The sequence below is a fragment of the Paroedura picta genome, chromosome 16, assembly GCF_049243985.1.
Source record: "Paroedura picta isolate Pp20150507F chromosome 16, Ppicta_v3.0, whole genome shotgun sequence".
NCBI classification, from domain to species: domain Eukaryota; kingdom Metazoa; phylum Chordata; class Lepidosauria; order Squamata; family Gekkonidae; genus Paroedura; species Paroedura picta.
Genome location: NC_135384.1, coordinates 1,232,307 through 1,252,765, shown reverse-complemented (window position 1 = coordinate 1,252,765; position 20,459 = coordinate 1,232,307). Strand labels below are relative to the sequence as shown.

The 20,459-nt window shown below is 55.0% G+C and overlaps 1 protein-coding gene and 1 long non-coding RNA gene across 3 annotated transcripts; both read right to left on the bottom strand.

Moving 5' to 3' along the window:
• Positions 1-370: 370 nt before the first annotated feature.
• Positions 371-3,456, bottom strand: LOC143825965 (uncharacterized). Its single transcript, XR_013227000.1, has 3 exons — positions 3,259-3,456; positions 1,940-2,105; positions 371-1,257 (listed from the first exon to the last, which is right to left on the bottom strand). It is a non-coding gene; the product is annotated as an uncharacterized LOC143825965 (long non-coding RNA).
• Positions 3,457-14,029: 10,573 nt separating this feature from the next.
• LOC143825003 (thyroid receptor-interacting protein 6-like) lies at positions 14,030-20,433 on the bottom strand. Of its 2 annotated transcripts, XM_077312896.1 has the most exons (10): positions 20,284-20,433; positions 18,768-18,983; positions 18,229-18,341; positions 17,871-17,990; positions 17,127-17,777; positions 16,743-16,833; positions 15,703-15,872; positions 15,265-15,443; positions 14,889-15,009; positions 14,030-14,679 (listed from the first exon to the last, which is right to left on the bottom strand). In XM_077312896.1, the coding sequence occupies exons 2-10, from the start codon at positions 18,970-18,972 to the stop codon at positions 14,548-14,550; spliced, it is 1,782 nt and encodes a 593-aa protein (XP_077169011.1). In that variant the 5' UTR covers positions 18,973-18,983; positions 20,284-20,433; the 3' UTR covers positions 14,030-14,547. The 2 variants fall into 2 exon arrangements, with proteins under 2 accessions (XP_077169011.1, XP_077169012.1); XM_077312897.1 differs by lacking the exon at positions 17,127-17,777.
• Positions 20,434-20,459: the final 26 nt, after the last annotated feature.

Genomic DNA, 20,459 nt, shown 5'->3' with positions numbered 1-20,459 from the left:
GAGCTGCCCCGGAGGAGACCTGGGGACCAGAGAGTGGTACCAGCCATCTTGGGCCCCATATCTAAGGGGAAGCGAGAGCGAATTCAGGCTGGAGCCGCTGACCCTACAGGGACCGGAGCCCTCAGCCTGCGTTTCTACTCACAGGGGGGTAATTAAAGCAAAACTCATCATGTTTAATTTCCATCAAGGGAAAGGTCAGAACATGCGTGATGGTCTCCCTGTGAGAGGGACACCCCCCCCCCCGACACACACGCAACATTTGGGTGATGACAAGAGAGACTGAAGAACGAGGCAGATGCCAGGCAGGAAGAACCCCCCCCCCACCGCAGAGAGACCACCTCTCCCCCTAAAATCACATGACACAGAAATAGAAATGCAGATGGATTTTATTGCCACAGCCAGCCAGGAGGACACGGAAGTCCCAAAATCAAGAGTTGTTTCACAGACAGGAGCAGAGAGGAGAGAGGCCCCCAAAGACCCACAGCTAAGAGGAGAGGGAGGGAGCCCCCCTCCAGGCAGCTCCAAGCAGAGAGGCCTGCCTCCTTAGATGGGGGGGGGGAGCAAGAGGAGAGGCTCAAGAACAGGGAAGAGGGACCCATTTGGCGACCGGCCTCCCTTCCGGACCCCTGGAAGGTATCTCTGGGAATGCTCTTAAGGGGTGGGAGCTTTCTGGAGACGGTTGCTCTGCTGGCCACCTGCAGGGGACAGGGCCTGGGTTGACAGATCCAGGTTGGGATACTCCTGGGGAATTGGGGGGGGAGCCTGGGGGGGACAAGGACCCTGGTGGAGTGCAGTGTCCAGCCTCTAAAGCAGCCATTTTCTCCTGTAGTCTGGAGATGAGGTCGAATTCCGGGGTCCCCAGGTCCCACCTGGAGGCTGGCAACCCTAGCACTTCCAGGAAGAACCAACAACATCGGAAGGCCGGGGGCTTTGGGGGCTTGGAAGTTCTCCCGACATGCTTGGTTCTTGCTCAGAGGTCTGCTTTCGCTGCTGGGAATTGGGGCATGCGCGGGTGCATCTCTCCGGCCTACGTCCACACCAGGCAATCTAGCTTCATGCGCTGCAGCCCCAAAGCAGAGAGGCGCGCTAGCAAGAGGTCAGAGTTTTCCAGTAGAAGCTCTTGCAGCCGACTTTTCGGGCGCGAGGAGGGGGGGGAGGTTGCCCCGGCACGGTGGACCGGAAGGAAGGATGCAGGGCGTCTCGGTGGGGGCGGCCCAGGGCAAGCAGCTCCTGCAGGAACGGCTCAGCAGACCATGCCTGGGTGGGTGGGTGGGTGGGTGGGTGGGTGGGTGGGAGGGAGGCAAAGAGGGGAGACGAGAAAGAAAAGGTTTAGGCAAGTTCAGGCAGGCCGGCAGGACCCCCCTTTGGGGGGAAAGCTCCAAGCAGCAACAGGAGGAAGGCTGGAAGCCATGCAGCTGAATGACTAGGCTTGCCAACCTCCAGGTTGCAGCTGAAGATCTCCCAGAATCACAAGATTATTTGCAGCTCTGGAGGGAGCATTTAGCGGCATTATCCCCTGCGGAGACCCATCTCCTCCCAAAGCCATGCCTTCCCCAGGCGGCAAGTCCAGTCTCTGAAGCTGGCAAACCTGCAATGACCCCCCCCTCCCCCAATCCCTTAGTCAGACCACAAAACAGAGACTAGGATTTGAGAGCACTGTGACTCTCGGCATGGCTATTACCTCGCCCGGGGAGGTGGAAGGAATCTTTCCATCTGCTGGGAATGAAGCAAAGTTTGACTCCAGTAGCACCTTTAAGACCGACCTGGTTTTATTCAAGGTGTACGTTTTCCATGTGCAGATGCGCTGCTTCGGAGACATGCCCACAAAAGCTTATACACCTGCGACCCACACCCTCACACACACACATTTTGGGATATGCCCAGTCAGCGCACCCAGACCTCTCGGTCTGCAAAGGCTCCACCTCCACTTCTGACTCACCTTGCTTCTGGGGTCTTGGAGTTCTCCAGCGCTGGCCAGGTGAGACCCCCCCAGCATCCGAGAGGCAGCCAGGAGGAGAATGCAGAGCTGCAGAGACCTCATCTTCACAGAGGGCCCTCCAGGAAAGCAGGGGCAGGGATCCCATTGCACCCCTTTTATAGGGCACCTGCCAAGGTGACAAAGTGATCCAGCGGCCAATGGGATGGCAGAGGGGTTCAGGGGGGCAGTCACTGGGGGAAAGAGGCTGGGCCTCTGCCGGAAGCCTCACTAAAGGATGACAAGTTCGCCCAGGAAGGGGGGGGGTATCTCAAGCACCAGGTGGCAGAGAGAGGCAGCAGATAGAAAGAGCAGGCCACCGACCGGCTGTGAAGCCTGGGCCAAGCTTCCTTCTTGCATGTCTAGCACAGAACAGCTGGATTCAAACCCAGGACCACCTTAGAGACCTGGGGTCTCAGCATGAGCTTCCAAAAGACAAAGCAGAGCTCAGACCCTGTGGCCCCCAAAATGGCTACTGCACATGGCACGGCCACCTTTTGAAACGTTCTATTGTGGGTCTCACAGGGGCCTTCCTTGCAGGGTCGTGTTGCAAGTAAAACCCTCTCCTGACCCCAAGATTTGCTTATTTGGAGCCTGGGAACTGACATGAGGCACTTGTAATAAGTTGTAATAAGTACCCAAGCACCTCCAGATCCCCCCTAGATTGTAAACAAGAGGCAGGCCAAGATGGGCCTTGCATGGGGTGACCCAGCCGTGGAAATGCAGAAGGCCCAGGCTCAGTCCCCAGTGACTGGCATGTCATGCCAGGATGGGCAGGGCAAGGAGATGGTTACAAGGGAGGCACAGCCGATCCAGCAGCTGGATACCCTGTTCCCCAGTGGACGTCATAACCTAATTGACTATGCTTGTTTTTTGTAAAGGAATGTGATATTTCCCCCAAAACATGTGTTTTTGCTTTCTGTATGAGATTGGGCATTTTGTTAAGAAACAATACCATTTAGATAAGATTTACTGATGGTTATAGAAGGTTTATTTCATTGTTAGTAACACACAGGGATGTTTTTAAAAACCACACTATAAGGCAGTGATACAGAATAATTGCTTTTTGATGCTCTGGGATTATTATACATACATACATACATACATACATACATACATACATACATACGTGTGTGTGTATGTATGTATGTATGTATGTATGTATTACTGGGGAGTTATATTTTCAGTTGTGATGGGAGTTTGGACTGACTGTATGGGCTTTATTGTCTTTTGTTATATAAGTGGCAGGAAACTATAGAATAACATTCATTCTGGCCACTCACCGCGTCGCAGGATTCCCAATGGGAGCTCCGGGCGACAGCTGCAGAGGCTGCCCCGAGGGCCGCACTGGCAGGCCGAACAGGCGACGCGGGCTCTTTGGGGGGGGGGCACACGCCACGCCCCCCCTCCCGCCAATCTCCAGGAATTGCACAGCCGGAGCTGGCAACGGAGGCGGCGGGGAAGGTGCCCTCGGTCCTGGCTGGGCGGAGCGGCGGCGGAGGGCGGCGAATCCACCGGGGCGGAGGGGGGCCGCTTCCGCCGGGCGGGGGCCGTGTCCGTGTCTCTCTCCCCCCCCCCCACGCCCCCGAGGCGGCTGACAGCACGAGGCCGGCCGGCGCCGCAAGCAGGGAAGCGCCGCCGCCGGCGCCGCGACCGGGAGTGACCCCGCCAGTGAACTCTGAATGACCCCTCTGCCCATCATTACACTCACCTGCGCCGGCCGCGCGCGCTCCCCCCAGGTGCGCGCGGGACAGCCTCGGCTCCCCCAGGCCCCCCGTTGATTGGTTCCCCTCAGGTTCTGTCTCTGGGCAGAGAGCCTGCCCTGTCCCAGGGACCCTTGGCGGGGATCCAATCAGCTTCGGGGCCTGAGGCGCCCCACTTTCTGGTTGGCTGCCGGGGCTCGACCGAAAGTAATAAAAGTCCGGCCTGAGGCGGGATCCTGACAGCCAGCTGGACCTGCCCTGAGGGGAAAAGAAAAACGAAGACGAAGACGCCCCAAGACGAAGACCCCTGAGGAGGAAGGCGAAGAAGCCCCAAGAAGACGAAGAAGCCCCAAGACGAAGACCCCTGAGGAGGAAGGCGAAGAAGCCCCAAGAAGACGAAGAAGCCCCAAGACGAAGACCCCTGAGGAGGAAGGCGAAGAAGCCCCAAGAAGACGAAGAAACCCTATGAAGACGAAGCCCCAAGGAGAAGAAGCCCCCAGAAGTGCCCGTTCCCTGTTCCCGGTGCGGCGCGGCCGAGGACCCTGCGGAGGGAAGGCGGCGGCGGCGGCGGCGGCGGGACTCCTCTGAAGCGCCCTTGGCGCGCCCCGTTCCCAGCGAGAGCGACGCCCAAAGTCCCCGCAGCGCCCGGCGGTCCTGCTCGGCCAAGCGGTTCCTCTTCTTCTTCTTCTTCAGGGGCAGCGGCTGACGGGGCGTCTCTGGCCGGAGGAGACCACGAGCGGCGCCGGGCAAACTGGCCGCCCTCAGGCTCCTCGGCAGAGACGGGTAAGAAGCCCCCGCTGACCAGAGAAAATAAAGCTATGGGCGCTGGGGACGGGTTGCCTCTGTGGCAAAACAAAAAGAGCTGAAATCACAAGGGGGGAGGGACGCTGGGAGAGGTCTGGTGACTGGTGCCAAAATGTTTCATATGCACAGGGTTAAAGGTGCCAAAATGTTTCTGCACAGGGTTACAGGTGCCAAAATGTTTCTGGACAGGGTTACAGGTGCCAAAATGTTTCTGGACAGGGTTACAGGTGCCAAAATGTTTCATACGCACAGGGTTAAAGGTGCCAAAATGTTTCATATGCACAGGGTAACAGGTGCCAAAATTCTTCAAATGCACAGGGTTACAGGTGCCAAAATGTTTCATATGCACAGGGTTAAAAGTGCCAAAATGTTTCATATGCACAGGGTTAAAAGTGCCAAAATGTTTCATACGCACAGAGTTAATGGTACCAAATTGTTTTTCTATGCTCATGATTACTGCCACCCATTGGTTCTTGTGCACATAGGAATGGTCTGGGTACAGGTGCCAAAATGTTTAATTTGCACAGGGTTACTGGTACCAAAATGGTTTTATATGCTCATGATTACTGTCACACATTGGTTCTTGTGCACATAGGAAAGGTCTTTTACTGGGTTCAAAATGTTTAATTTGCACAGGGTTACTGGTACCAAAATGGTTTTGTATGCTCATGATTACTGTCACACATTGGTTCTTGTGCACATAGGAAAGGTCTTTTACAGGTGCCAAAATGTTTAATTTGCACAGGGTTACTGGTACCAAAATGGTTTTATATGCTCATGATTACTCGCACCCATTGGTTCTTGTGCACATAGGAAAGGTCTTTTACAGGTGCCAAAATGTTTAATTTGCACAGGGTTACTGGTACCAAAATGGTTTTGTATGCTCATGATTACTGTCAAACATTGGTTCTTGTGCACATAGGAAAGGTCTTTTACAGGTGCCAAAATGTTTAATTTGCACAGGGTTACTGGTACCAAAATGGTTTTATATGCTCATGTTTACTGCCACCCATTGGTTCTTGTGCACATAGGAAAGGTCTGGGTACAGGTGCCAAAATGTTTAATTTGCACAGGGTTACTGGTACCAAAATGGTTTTATATGCTCATGATTACTGCCACCCATTGGTTCTTGTGCACATAGGAATGGTCTGGGTACAGGTGCCAAAATGTTTAATTTGCACAGGGTTACTGGTACCAAAATGGTTTTATATGCTCATGATTACTGTCACACATTGGTTCTTGTGCACATAGGAAAGGTCTTTTACTGGGTTCAAAATGTTTAATTTGCACAGGGTTACTGGTACCAAAATGGTTTTGTATGCTCATGATTACTGTCACACATTGGTTCTTGTGCACATAGGAAAGGTCTTTTACAGGTGCCAAAATGTTTAATTTGCACAGGGTTACTGGTACCAAAATGGTTTTATATGCTCATGATTACTGGCACCCATTGGTTCTTGTGCACATAGGAAAGGTCTTTTACAGGTGCCAAAATGTTTAATTTGCACAGGGTTACTGGTACCAAAATGGTTTTGTATGCTCATGATTACTGTCAAACATTGGTTCTTGTGCACATAGGAAAGGTCTTTTACAGGTGCCAAAATGTTTAATTTGCACAGGGTTACTGGTACCAAAATGGTTTTATATGCTCATGTTTACTGCCACCCATTGGTTCTTGTGCACATAGGAAAGGTCTGGGTACAGGTGCCAAAATGTTTAATTTGCACAGGGTTACTGGTACCAAAATGGTTTTATATGCTCATGATTACTGGCACCCATTGGTTCTTGTGCACATAGGAAAGGTCTTTTACAGGTGCCAAAATGTTTAATTTGCACAGGGTTACTGGTACCAAAATGGTTTTATATGCTCATGATTACTGTCACACATTGGTTCTTGTGCACATAGGAAAGGGCTTTTTACTGGGTTCAAAATGTTTAATTTGCACAGGGTTACTGGTACCAAAATGGTTTTATATGCTCATGATTACTGCCACCCATTGGTTCTTGTGCACATAGGAAAGGTCTGGGTACAGGTGCCAAAATGTTTAATTTGCACAGGGTTACTGGTACCAAAATGGTTTTATATGCTCATGATTACTGCCACCCATTGGTTCTTGTGCACATAGGAAAGGTCTGGGTACAGGTGCCAAAATGTTTAATTTGCACAGGGTTACTGGTACCAAAATGGTTTTATATGCTCATGATTACTGACACCCATTGGTTCTTGTGCACATAGGAAAGGTCTTTTACAGGTGCCAAAATGTTTAATTTGCACAGGGTTACTGGTACCAAAATGGTTTTATATGCTCATGATTACTGCCACCCATTGGTTCTTGTGCACATAGGAAAGGTCTTTTACAGGTGCCAAAATGTTTAATTTGCACAGGGTTACTGGTACCAAAATGGTTTTATATGCTCATGATTACTGCCACCCATTGGTTCTTGTGCACATAGGAAAGGTCTTTTACAGGTGCCAAAATGTTTAATTTGCACAGGGTTACTGGTACCAAAATGGTTTTATATGCTCATGATTACTGGCACACATTGGTTCTTGTGCACATAGGAAAGGTCTTTTACAGGTGCCAAAATGTTTAATTTGCACAGGGTTACTGGTACCAAAATGGTTTTATATGCTCTTGGTTAATGTCACAAATTGGTTAATAGACATGTGGGAAAATGGTTACTGGTGTCCAATTGGTTCATATGCATGTGGGAACTCCTGGTGTCCTGATCTCGTCACAACTCCTGAGGACACTCCTGGATCCAGTTTCCTGAATTTGGCTTCTGAGGACCCTGCTGCTTCCAGATCCCCGAATTTGGCTTCAGATGACCCTGCTGCTTCCAGATCCCCGAATTTGGCTTCTGAGGACCTGCCTGCTTCCAGATTCCCGAATTTGGCTTCAGATGACCCTCCTGCTTCCAGATCCCCGAATTTGGCTTCAGATGACCCTGCTGCTTCCAGATCCCCGAATTTGGCCTCTGAGGATCCTGCTGCTTCCAGATCCCCGAATTTGGCTTCTGAGGACCCTGCTGCTTCCAGATTCCTGAATTTGGCCTCTGAGGACCCTGCTGCTTCCCTGCTGCTTCCAGAATCCTGAATTTGGCTTCAGATGACCCTCCTGCTTCCAGAATCCTGAATTTGGCTTCAGATGACCCTGCTGCTTCCAGATCCCCGAATTTGGCTTCAGATGACCCTGCTGCTTCCAGATTCCCGAATTTGGCTTCAGATGTCCCTCCTGCTTCCAGATTCCTGAATTTGGCCTCTGAGGACCCTGCTGCTTCCCTGCTGCTTCCAGAATCCTGAATTTGGCTTCAGATGACCCTGCTGCTTCCAGATCCCCGAATTTGGCTTCAGATGACCCTCCTGCTTCCAGATTCCTGAATTTGGCCTCTGAGGACCCTGCTGCTTCCAGATCCCCGAATTTGGCTTCAGATGACCCTCCTGCTTCCAGATTCCTGAATTTGGCTTCAGATGACCCTGCTGCTTCCCTGCTGCTTCCAGAATCCTGAATTTGGTCTGTGAGGACCATGCTGCTTCCTGACCCCAGGCTCTGGCTTTGGACCTCGTCTCGGACATCTGACTACAGTCTGGCTGTGAATCTTTCTTTGGCTCTTTTCCTGGCTCGGCATGACTGCATTCCCGGACCTGCTTACTGGATGAACTGTCTCTCTGGATTAGGACCACCTGGACTGGATTCTGGTTTCTGGTTTGAGCACACATGCCCTGGCAAAGCTAACTGGCTGACTATATGCAGCCCAGCAGGGCAGCACGAAAATTGAAGATAGTGGAGTCAAATGTTGACGGGAGGTGACCTGGACCTGCCTAGAAACTAGTTCAGCTGCATGTGGGAATCCTCCCAGGTGCATCTGAACAATTTTCTAACCATCTCCAGATGACTTCCCTTCAACATGGGTTGTGTTACCATGTGCTCAGGGGAGGGGGGTGTCATTTTTGCTTAATGGGGCTCAGAAGTATAGTAGTTATAAGTGTGGACTGCCAATCTGCCATAGTGGGTTTGAATCTGCCCTCCCCTACATGCATCCAGCTGTGTGAACTTAGGCTAGCCACAGCACTGAGAAAACTGCTGTAACAAATCAGGAATATCAGGGTTCTCTCAGCTTCACCTCCCTCACAGGGTGTCTGTTGTGGGGAGAGGAAAGGGGATTCTAAGCCACTTTGAAACTCCTACTGGTAGAGAAAAGTGGCACATAAGAACCATCTTCTCCAGTAATATCAGGGCTCTCTTAGCCTCTCCTCCCTCACAGGGTGTCTGTTGTGGGGAGAGGAAAGGGAAGGGGATTCTAAGCCACTTTGAAACTCCTACTGGTAGAGAAAAGTGGCACATAAGAACCATCTTCTTCAGTAATATCAGGGCTCTCTTAGCCTCACCCACCTCACAGGGTGTCTGTTGCGGAGAGATGAAAGGGCAGGCAACTGTTAGCCGCTTTGAGACTCCTACTGGTAGAGAAAAGCGGCATATAAAAACAACTTTACTCTTCTTACCATGTGCTCATGGGAGGGGGTCTCAGTACTCTAATGAGGCTCAGATGGACATGGAAGGGGGTCTGGGTGTCCTTACCATATGCTCATGGGTGGTGGTCTCTGTACTGGTGCTTACTGGGGCTCAGGTGAACATGGGAGAGGGTCTGGGCTGAGTTACAATTTACTCATGGGAGGGGGGCTATCAGTATCAGTACCATATGCTCATGGGAGGGGGGGTCTCGGTATTGGTACTTAATGGGGCTCAAGTGGACATATGATGGGGTCTGGGTTGGGTTACCGTGTGCTCATGGAGGGGGGGGTCTCGGTATTGGTACTTGATGGGCCTCAGGTGGACCTGTGATGGGGTCTGGGTTGGGTTACCATGTGCTCATGGAGGGGGGGGTCTCGGTATTGGTACTTAATGGGGCTCAGGTGGACCTGTGATGGGGTCTGGGTTGGGTAACCATGTGCTCATGGAGGGGGGGTCTCGGTATTGGTACTTGATGGGGCTCAGGTGGACCTGTGATGGGGTCTGGGTTGGGTTACCATGTGCTCATGGAGGGGGGGTCTCGGTATTGGTACTTGATGGGGCTCAGGTGGACCTGTGATGGGGTCTGGGTTGGGTTACCATGTGCTCATGGAGGGGGGGTCTCGGTATTGGTACTTGATGGGGCTCAGGTGGACCTGTGATGGGGTCTGGGTTGGGTTACCATGTGCTCATGGAGGGGGGGGGGGTCTCGGTATTGGTACTTGATGGGGCTCAGGTGGACCTGTGATGGGGTCTGGGTTGGGTTACCATGTGCTCATGGAGGGGGGGGGGTCTCGGTATTGGTACTTGATGGGGCTCAGGTGGACCTGTGATGGGGTCTGGGTTGGGTTACCATGTGCTCATGGAGGGGGGGGGGTCTCGGTATTGGTACTTGATGGGGCTCAGGTGGACCTGTGATGGGGTCTGGGTTGGGTTACCATGTGCTCATGGAGGGGGGGGTCTCGGTATTGGTACTTGATGGGGCTCAGGTGGACCTGTGATGGGGTCTGGGTTGGGTTACCATGTGCTCATGGAGGGGGGGTCTCGGTATTGGTACTTGATGGGGCTCAGGTGGACATGTGATGGGGTCTGGGTTACCATGTGCTCATGGAGGGGGGGGTCTCGGTATTGGTACTTGATGGGGCTCAGGTGGACCTGTGATGGGGTCTGGGTTGGGTTACCATGTGCTCATGGAGGGGGGGTCTCGGTATTGGTACTTGATGGGGCTCAGGTGGACCTGTGATGGGGTCTGGGTTGGGTTGCCATGTGCTCATGGGAGGGGGGGTCTCGGTATTGGTACTTGATGGGGCTCAGGTGGACCTGTGATGGGGTCTGGGTTGGGTTACCATGTGCTCATGGAGGGGAGGTCTCGGTATTGGTACTTGATGGGGCTCAGGTGGACCTGTGATGGGGTCTGGGTTGGGTTACCATGTGCTCATGGGAGGGGGGGTCTCGGTATTGGTACTTGATGGGGCTCAGGTGGACCTGTGATGGGGTCTGGGTTGGGTTACCATGTGCTCATGGAGGGGGGTCTCGGTATTGGTACTTGGATGGGGCTCAGGTGGACCTGTGATGGGGTCTGGGCGGCGTTACCATGTGCTCATGGAGGGGGGTCTCGGTATTGGTACTTGATGGGGCTCAGGTGGACATGTGATGAGGTCTGGGTTGGGTTATGATGTGCTCATGGGAGGGGGGGTCTCGGTATTGGTACTTGATGGGGCTCAGGTGGACATATGATGGGGTCTGGGTTGGGTTACCATGTGCTCATGGGAGGGGGGGGTCTCGGTATTGGTACTTAATGGGGCTCAGGTGGACCTGTGATGGGGTCTGGGTTGGGTTACCATGTGCTCATGGGAGGGGGGGTCTCGGTATTGGTACTTGTTGGGGCTCAGGTGGACCTGTGATGGGGTCTGGGTTGGGTTACCATGTGCTCATGGAGGGGGGGTCTCGGTATTGGTACTTGATGGGGCTCAGGTGGACATGTGATGGGGTCTGGGTTGGGTTACCATGTGCTCATGGGAGGGGGGGTCTCGGTATTGGTACTTAATGGGGCTCAGGTGGACCTGTGATGGGGGTTGGGTTACCATGTGCTCATGGGAGGGGGGGTCTCGGTATTGGTACTTAATGGGGCTCAGGTGGACCTGTGATGGGGTCTGGGTTGGGTTACCATGTGCTCATGGAGGGGGGATCTCGGTATTGGTACTTGATGGGGCTCAGGTGGACCTGTGATGGGGTCTGGGTTGGGTTACCATGTGCTCATGGAGGGGGGGTCTCGGTATTGGTACTTGATGGGGCTCAGGTGGACCTGTGATGGGGTCTGGGTGGCGTTACCATGTGTTCATGGGAGGGGGGGTGTCATTTTTACTTAAGGGGGCTCAGGTGGACATGGGTGGGGGTCTGGGTTGCATCTGAGAGCCAGCTTGGTATAGTCGATACGATGGTGGACGGCCAATCTGGAATAGCAGGTTTGAATCTGCCCTCCCCCACATGCAACCAGCTGGGTGAACTTGGGCTCACCACAGCACTGGGAAAAGCACTTGAGAAATCAGAAATATCAGGGCAGTCTCAGCCTCATCTCCCTCTCAGGATGTCTGTTGTGGGGAGAGGAAAGGGAAGGGGATTCTAAGCCACTTTGAAACTCCTACTGGTAGAGAAAAGTGGCACATAAGAACCATCTTCTTCAGTAATATCAGGGCTCTCTTAGCCTCACCTCCCTCACAGGGTGTCTGTTGTGGGGAGAGGAAAGGGAAGGGGATTCTAAGCCACTTTGAAACACCTACTGGTAGAGAAAAGTGGCACATAAGAACCATCTTCTTCAGTAATATCAGGGCTCTCTTAGCCTCACCTCCCTCACAGGGTGTCTGTTGTGGGGAGAGGAAAGGGAAGGGGATTCTAAGCCACTTTGAAACTCCTACTGGTAGAGAAAAGTGGCACATAAGAACCATCTTCTTCAGTAATATCAGGGCTCTCTTAGCCTCACCTCCCTCACAGGGTGTCTGTTGTGGGGAGAGGAAAGGGAAGGGGATTCTAAGCCACTTTGAGACTCCTACTGGTAGAGAAAAGTGGCACATAAGAACCATCTTCAGTAATATCAGGGCTCTCTTAGCCTCACCTCCCTCACAGGGTGTCTGTTGTGGGGAGAGGAAAGGGAAGGGGATTCTAAGCCACTTTGAGACTCCTACTGGTAGAGAAAAGTGGCATATATAAGAATAAACTCATCTTCTTCAGTAATATCAGGGCTCTCTTAGCCTCACCCACCTCACAGGGTGTCTGTTGCAGAGAGATGAAAGGGCAGGCAACTGTTAGCCGCTTTGAGACTCCTACTGGTAGAGAAAAGCGGCATATAAAAAACAACTTTACTCTTCTTACCATGTGCTCATGGGGGGGGTCTCGGTATTGGTACTTAATGGGCCTCAGGTGGACATGGAAGGGGGTCTGCATGGCGTTACCACATGGTCATGGCTGGGATTCATGGGATTCTAGCGCAGTAGAGCTATTAGGGGGTGGGCAGTAGGACTGCAGAGGAGAAGAACAGGGAGTCACCTAAAGAAGGATCAGAGCCTTTGGGAAGTGCTGTGTGGGAGACCCAGTTACCAGTGAGAATCCAAGTTCCAGGTGGCTCGGAGAGCTCTGCAAGAGCGGCTGCAGTACAGAAAGAACTGGACGTGACAGAAGAAAAAGAGGAAACCCACCTAGCTGGCTACTTATAGCTGAAGTGAAAACAAAAGTCTTCTTTAATTGCTAATAATAAAGCATAAAATTACAAGTATTATTACATATGTCTTATTCCTTGTTATTACAAATGAAACTGGTTAAATAAAATATTACCTTTTATAGTTTAAGATATCTTTGAACTTTATTCTGTATTTTCTTATATTTTCCTGCCACTTATATAACAAAAGACAGTAAAACCCATAAGCATCTATATGGTCGTTCCAAACTCCCATCACAACAGAAAATAGAACTCCCCAATAGTACTTAATTATTAGTATCGCCTTGCCACTACGGCCTGCTTTGGAATATGTCCTGGAGGGGACTGTGGTCACAGCCTATTTAGCTCTACTCAGAGTTTAGATTTGGCCTCATTTTAAACACGTCCTTGCTCTGTTTACAGCTCTTAAAGCAGCAATACATGGAACGTATCTAATTGGAATTTGCAATATCCATCTCCTAATATCACAGCTATCCATGCGAAAAAGGCACGTGCTCGGTCACACTCCAGTAAGACAGGCAAATGTGAACAAACAAATAATAAAATAGATAACAGCTCTGGGACAGAAACAGGGTGATGAGGAAGGCCCTCCCTTATGCAACCCCCCCTCCCCAGGCAGCTTCTGTTGGCTCCTCAGAGCGATGGAGGCTCCTTTAGCGCATGACGGTCACTGGGGAGTGAACCCGGGACCTTCTGCATGCCCAGCAGAGGCTCTTCCACTGAGCCACCAGGGCCTCTCCCTGGGCTGGAAGGAAGCAGGCCAGGATGGGCCTTGCATCCTGTAGCCCAGCCTTCTCCCCCCCACAGGTGTGCCGAAACTGATGAATCAAGAGCACAGGCTCAAGGCCACCAAGGAGAGACAAATCAACAGAGCCTTCAGCTGTGCCTGTTTTGCCTCATGTTCCTGCTTGCTGCCTTTTGTGAACCTGATTTGTTGGCGGCCTTAAGATTTGCAGAAAGGCAAGACAGAAAGTAATTTTAACTAAGTGCACTTTACATGACCAGGCATGCTAGTATATTTATTATTAAATGTTCAGGAACACAGATATTTTTTTGATTTTTTTTTTTTTTTTTGCTGTTTCAGGTGGGCAGCCCTTTGCTCAGCAGGTAGATGGGGGGCTGTCTGTGCGTGTGTGCAAATCTCTGCATACCAGTCAAAAGTTCTCCATAGGGAACACTCCAGGGCAGGGGGGGAGGCAGGGGGGAGAAAGTGACCACCTCTCCAATCACCCCCCCCCTTTTGCCACCTGCTCCCACTGACTGGTTCCCCCACAACCCCCCCCAGGGGCAGAGCCACCCATCCCAATCAGGCAAAAAACAGTCCAAACGTTAAATGTGACTTTATTTGAATTCTGAAGTGGAAAACACATTTCTCTTCCCGACCCTGGTCAGAAATTGGAGGGAGGCAAGAAAACCAACACCGTAACTTGAACACCGGAGGACACTTAAAGCCCCCCCCCCCCAGGAGGCCAGGCTCCCGAGCTGAAAGCCAGAGGAGGAAGCAGGGCTGAGGGGGACGGAAGAATGGCAGGCGAACCCCACCCCCCAGCTAAGACCAGCTTATGGGTTCTGGGGCTCTCGGGGCAGGCGGGAAGACCGAAGGCCCATAGGGCAGAAGGCGGATGGGGGAGGGGGGCATGGAGAAGTTCATTTTTGGCTCCCCTGAGGAACGTGCAGAGGATTTCTTTCAAGGAGAAATTGAAATTGCCCTGCCAAGTTGGGGACTGGCCTCCCACCCACCGCAGAATGAAAATTGGGGAGGGGATCAGGAGGGGGATCCAAGCAGAGGAGGCCCCAGGGGGGAGGGGAGTGTGGGGAACCCCCCCCCCCCGCCTGCACCCATCAGCAATCCGTGGTGATCTTGGAGGAGAGCTCTTGGATACGCCGCGCGCTGCAGCTCTTGCACAGGATGTGGCCGTCCAGCGGGTAGCAGCCACGGCCCTCCCCTTCCGAGGAGAGCAGCAGCCCACATTCCTGGGGGGGGGGAGAAGAGAGGAGGGCAGGTTGTGAAATGCCACATCTCCCCCCACAATCACAGCGGACCCCCAAGCTACAGAGACCAGTTCCCCCTGGAGAAAAAGGTATTCTACTGCGAGGTCCCTCCCTGACCCAAAACAGCTTCCAGTTGCACTGGCCTGACCCACCACTGGCCTTCCCCCTCCCTAGAGTCCAGGGACCCTCACCTCACACTTGTAGCAGCCGATGTGGAAACTGCGGTCCAAGGCAACGATCCGCACCGTCTCCTCTTGGCCCGGCTCCGGCATGATGGCGTTTCCACACACTGAGCACCGGGGAGCAAATTTCCTGGGGACAGAGAGCAAGAAGAAGGAATCAGCAGCAGCGTCTCCTGCCAAGCTGGGAGGCAGCTTCCCCCACTGAGAAAAGGGCAGCTTCCGCCACTGCGGAATGGCTCCAAGGGGAGGAGCAGGCAGCATCCCCTGGGCCGCCAGCCAGCCTGGGCTACCAGGTTGCCCCAGTGGCGTCAAGCCCTCTTTGTGCCCCCTTTGCCCTCCAGCCCCTGAGGCAGCAAGCGGGGCGAGGGGGCGGAAGACCAGGTACCGATGGAAATCTTCAATGCAGTGGATCTGGCTGGTGGCGTCAACCGTGAAGGGAACGCCGTCCAAGCAGCGGTGGCAGACGACGCAGGTGAAGCACTGAGGGTGGTAGGCCTTGCCCATCGCGCGCAGGATCCGGTCCATGATGGGCTTGGAGCACACAGAACATTTCTCCAGGGTCACCTGGCAGGGCGGGAGGAAGCAGACATCCCACCCCCCCTTGGTCAGAGGCCGCTGTGTCCAACTGGCCAGCTGCCTTCGCCCGTAGTTTGTGGCATGGCTGACTTGCTCGAGCCACCTCAACAGGAACCTTGTCGAGCTCAACACCTGCGCACGGCACGACCCAAACTGCAGCTGGGTCCTGCAGACTGAGCACTAGAAGGCCCCAGATCCCTCCCTCCCTCCCTCCCTCCCAGCATCCCCAAAACCTCTCACCACTCACAATGTAGCAGGATTCGCAGTAGGATCGCCGGTCGATGGCGTAGAAAGGCTGTCCCCGAAGGTGGCAGCGGCAGGTGGCACAGGAGAAGCACTCCACGTGGAAGACCTGGTCCATGGCCACGCAGCCCGTGCCGTCCCCCACCACGTTCTCGCCACAGCGGGCACAGCGGCCTGGGCCAGAGGGGGACAAGAGGTAACTGGGAGCGCTGGCCTTGGGGGCAAGAAACGGAGTGGCTGGAGGGGGGGGGGAGTGTCCAGAAGGGGGCCGTGACTCATGGAAGCCCCCTGGTTAGTTTCTGAGATCGGAAGAGATCAGGCCAGCCTGGGTTGTCCCCGTCCCAATATTCATGGCACAGTTTCAGCATCACGCACCATGCTTACAACAGCCCTTCGAGGCAGGCCAGTATCATAATCCGTGCATCGCATGTGGGAGGGCAGAGGTGAGCTTTGAGCCCAAAGACCTCCAGGGCAATGCTGCATTAATCAGGGTCATGGTGCTGCAGCTTCTAGGGTTGCCAACCTCCAGGGGGGTGCCAAGAAGAAAAGGACCCGCCTGTTGTGTGAAGCCAAACCTAGAAAGAAACGGGCCTAGGGGGAACAATTTTTCTTCAAGGTGAGCGAGAGCAAAGTCCAGATACACAAGCCGTTTTCAGACCAAAACTGTTCATCAGTGGCTCACAAATGAATTCTTAACATCTATTCAGATATTCTTATTTTCTAGCAGATTCTCTGAACTGTCTTTTCAGCTCTGCTTGCCAAGTTTCCAAACGTCGTCTCTCATGGCCAAACAACGAGAGAAGTGCGGCTTGCCCATTTCTAACAATGGCCGCTCCTTTCTAGGTTTAACCTCCAGGCAGCAGAGGTCAGTTTCCCTGGGAGAAAATGGCGGCTCTGCTGTGGGGGCTCTGGGGCATTCCACCCCACTGATGCCCCCCCCCAAACCTCGAGGAATGTCCCCATCCAGAGCTAGCCACCCCCCCCGGCTGCCCCAGAGCCCTCCAGACTCTCCCCCCTTCCAGATCTCCCCTTCGGGTTCCTCACCGAAATACTCCCCGGACGGAAGGTTATTCATGTCATACACCAGTTTCTTCGTCAGCCGATCCAGCTCCTCTTCTGGGCGGCTTGGGGGAGCCTGGGGGGGGGGGGGGGAGACACAAAGAGTCCTCAGTACAGGGAGAAGCCACAGGAAGCTGCACCAGCCAACGAGATGCCTTCCAGGCCCCCCTTCCCAGGCAGCCCGGGGGCCAGGTCTCCCAGCAATATCACGGCTGCCTTTGGGGGGCAGACTCCCTGGGCTCCTCCCCCGGCAAGGCCCTCCCCAGCCCAGACCCCACTCTCCCGTCTCTCCCCCTACATCTCCCGGGGCTTCTCAACTGGAGCTCGCAAGCCTCCCTCCTTGGTACCACGTCTGCCTTGCCCTCTTACCTGATGCTGGTACCTCACCCCTCCGGAGGTGGCTGGCGCCTGCGACTCGTCCTTCCCCGGCTTCCCCAGCCCGGACGGGTACGGCCCTCCTGGGGGGCTCAGCTTGGCGTGTCCTCCAGGACCAGCGTAGAACTCGCCCTTGCCATACCAGGGCTCCGCATCGTGGGGTCTGGCCCTTTGCCCCGGCTCCGAGGCATACTGAGGGGCCGGCTTGGCCCCATAGCTGGGCCGTGGGGACGGAGGGCCGTACGCTTGCTCAGCCTGCCGGCGGGGCTGGTTGTAGCCCGGGACTGGCTGGGCCACCTTCACCTGAACGTTGAAAAGGGGGCCGGCCGAGGTCGAGGCCGTGGCGTAGGAGGCCGGCATCGGCTGCGGGAACGGCTTGGGGGCTGCCGTGGCCCGGTGGTAGCCTGCTCCGTAAGAGTCGCCGGGGACGGGAGAGCCGTACTGGGCGGGCAGCCCCGAGGAGGCCGGGTAGGCTGGCGCTTGTGCCGGTTGCCCTCCGTAGTTGCCCTTGGCATAGGAGTCGGTGGCAAAAGCGGCGGGCTTGGGAGGGGGGAAGGCTGCCGAGGGGGAGGGCTTGTATGGCCCGGCTGGCTTGCAGGCGCCTGGATGCAGTGGGGTGGGCGGGTACGAAGCAGAATCCATGTTCTGGAGGAAGGCAGGAGACCTGGGTCAGGAGGGGAGGAGACTGGGCGGGGGGAGCCCCAGGGATTCCCCCCCACCCCCCTCTCGCTTCCCTACCTGCCTCTCCCCCTGGCAGTGCCCGGCTGTGCTCTCCATATCTGCCAACATGTTGGTGAGGGAATCAATCTGTACATCGATGCTGGAGGAGCAGGAGGGCCGCTGGTCTAGGGAGGAGCCCTGGGGGGGGGGAGAAAAAGAGGGGGAGGGAGATGGGGGGTGGGGCTACTTTTGACTGTGGGGCCCAAAAGAGAGGTAGAAGGAAGTCCGGTCGCCCACCACCCCCCGACTCTTCCCTGTGCAGCTGGAATCCCAACCGCAGCAACTCGCGGGCAGAGGTTCAACAGGGGTGGCTTCCCATGCCACACCGCCTGCCTAGCGAAGGAACCTCGCCCGGCTTCTCCTCGGCCCAGCTCACCTGCCCATGATAGCCTGAGGGAGAGGGGCTGCCCCAAGAACTTGCCAATCCTTGCTCCTCCTTGGCCGGGTAATGGTGCTCAGCCGTGGGGTCCTGGGGGAAGGGAGGGGGGCCTGGCACAGAAAAGACGGAGGGAGGCAGGTCAGAGTTGCAGGGATCGCATTACCCAGAACCCCAGCCTTCATCTTCTCCAGCAGGCTGTTGCCAACAGGGGAGCCTCAAGACCCTGGTCTTCTGCTGGCCTCCGTCCACCGCCTGTCATGGGGGCGGGGGAGACGCCTGGCTTTACCACGACAGAGCAGCCTATCTCCCCTCCACACCCACCCCCCTGCTTGCCTGAGTGCCCTGCCCCCACCACACCTGTCCTGCGACCGTCTCTTCCCAAACCCAGTGCTCATCTGCTAAAGATACCCAGGGTTATACAACCGGCCGCACGTGTCCCTCCGCAGAATGCTCCCTCCCCAAACCTCGCCACCTGGCCCTTCTGGACCCCTCAACTGCCTGCCGGCGATGCGTCCCCTTCCCAGCAGACCTCTTACCTGCCACAGGGGCTGGGTACCGATGGGCCGGCCCCGTTGCGCTCATGGTCCCGTTGGCCTCCTGAGCTCCGTACCCGGGCCGGGGAACCACAGGGCCAGTCGCAAAACTCTTCTGGGGCTTACAAGCCACTGGAGTGGAAAGCAAGATGCCGGGAGCCCCCGAGACACCCACCTGCTTGGGCGGCAGCCAGGTGGGGCCGGACATTGTGAGCACAGCTGGGAAGAAAAGCAACAGAAAACTCAGGTCTGGGGCACACAAAATATTATTATTATTATTATTATTATTATTAATTATATATTTGGATGCCAGTGTCCTGGAGAGAGGGAAAGCAAGGCAGGTCTGGGAAGCTGAAGAAACTTCAGCTTGAAAACATTTAAGCTGTTGAAAACATTTAGTAGCAGCCTTTCTACCTCGTGGGAACTCAAGGCCCCTCACAATATAAACACAAGGAAATGGCTCATGAGTGAATGGACAAAAACATGGTGAAGGGAATCCAGTGTATGTAGGGGGGGGGTTGATGCACACTGGTCCCCCCCCCCCAAAAAAATCCTTATTTTAAATCCATGCTGCTTGTGGAGGATTGGAGGCTGACTTTGGGGCTGAAGTGGGAAGCTCAATGAAATGACAAGGCCCTGGTGGAAAAAGCAGGCAGGGAACTATTAGGAAAAGGGTTATTAAAAAATATAACAGCCAAGAGGGTCGTGCCCCTGTCCGTGCGGGACTGCTTAGGATTCTGGGTGCAGCTCAGGTCACTGAAGGCCTGTGCGGGGCTGGAAAGAGATCCAGAGCTGATCCCAGATGGGGGTGGGGGTGGGAGTCCTTTCCCTGGGCGGAAGGGCTGGGGAGTCTGGGAGTCTGAGGGGAGACAGGATGGGGGGGGGGATGAATGGAGGGGGCTTTCCTTTCTTCCTCTCGCAATACTAGAACTCAAAGAAGCCAGGGGGAAATAAGCAGAAAACAGGAGAAGCTTCTTGACCCCAAGAGCGCTTGAAATGTGGGTTTGGTTGCCGGAGGGTGGAGCCGACTCCGAAAGGAGCAAGCTATCAAGAGCTCCTAATCAGGGGGGCGAAAGGGAGCCTCCACCTTCCAAGGCAGTCTACCTCTGAATCCCAGGGCCAGGAGGCGGCATCAGGGGAAGGCCTCTGCCCCCGACCCTCCAGAGGAACTGAAGTGAGGCCGCATGGACCCTCCCTGGCCGGATCCAGAGGGGTTCCCCTGAGCCCCCTCCCCACCATATGGGACTCCACCCTGCCCCCAATTCCGCCCCCCGCGCTGCCGTGTCCGGGGTGGGGAGCGGGACCCCCAAGCCAACCCCTGGAGAACCCCTCCCCTCGTGGCCCAACCCCCTCCCGGAACCCTTTGGGGGCGCCGGGGGTCCCCCCGCTCCGCCAGATCCGCCGCGGGGGTGCCGCTTCCCCGCCCTCCCGGAGCGAGACCCCCAGCGAGACCCCCAGCCAGGCCGCCCCTCGCCTGCAGCCGGGTGGGGCGGGGCCGGGGCGCTGCCGCGGAGCTCACCGGGGGCCGGAGCGGCCGGGCTGGCCCCGCCGCGCCGCAGGTTCGATCCCGCGCAACTTTCCTCCGCCGGCCCAAAGAAACTTTTTAATGGACCCCCCTGGGTGACGTCACCGCATTCCAAAGGGTCACGTGGGCCCTGGGAATTCCTGCCACTTCCGGTGGGCGGGGGGAGAATG

What these genes read in the sequence shown, in the direction of transcription:
- LOC143825003 (XM_077312896.1), bottom strand. Translation starts at nt 18,972, where the DNA reads ATGTCCGGCCCCACCTGGCTGCCGCCCAAGCAGGTGGGTGTCTCGGGG. An exon ending in CCTCAGGCTATCATGGGCAG is followed by an intron (nt 17,991 to 18,228) that starts GTGAGCTGGGCC and finishes CCCCCCCCCCAG; the next exon opens with GGCTCCTCCCTAGACCAGCG. An exon ending in TCGGCTGCTACAAGTGTGAG is followed by an intron (nt 14,680 to 14,888) that starts GTGAGGGTCCCT and finishes CCCCCCCCCCAG; the next exon opens with GAATGTGGGCTGCTGCTCTC.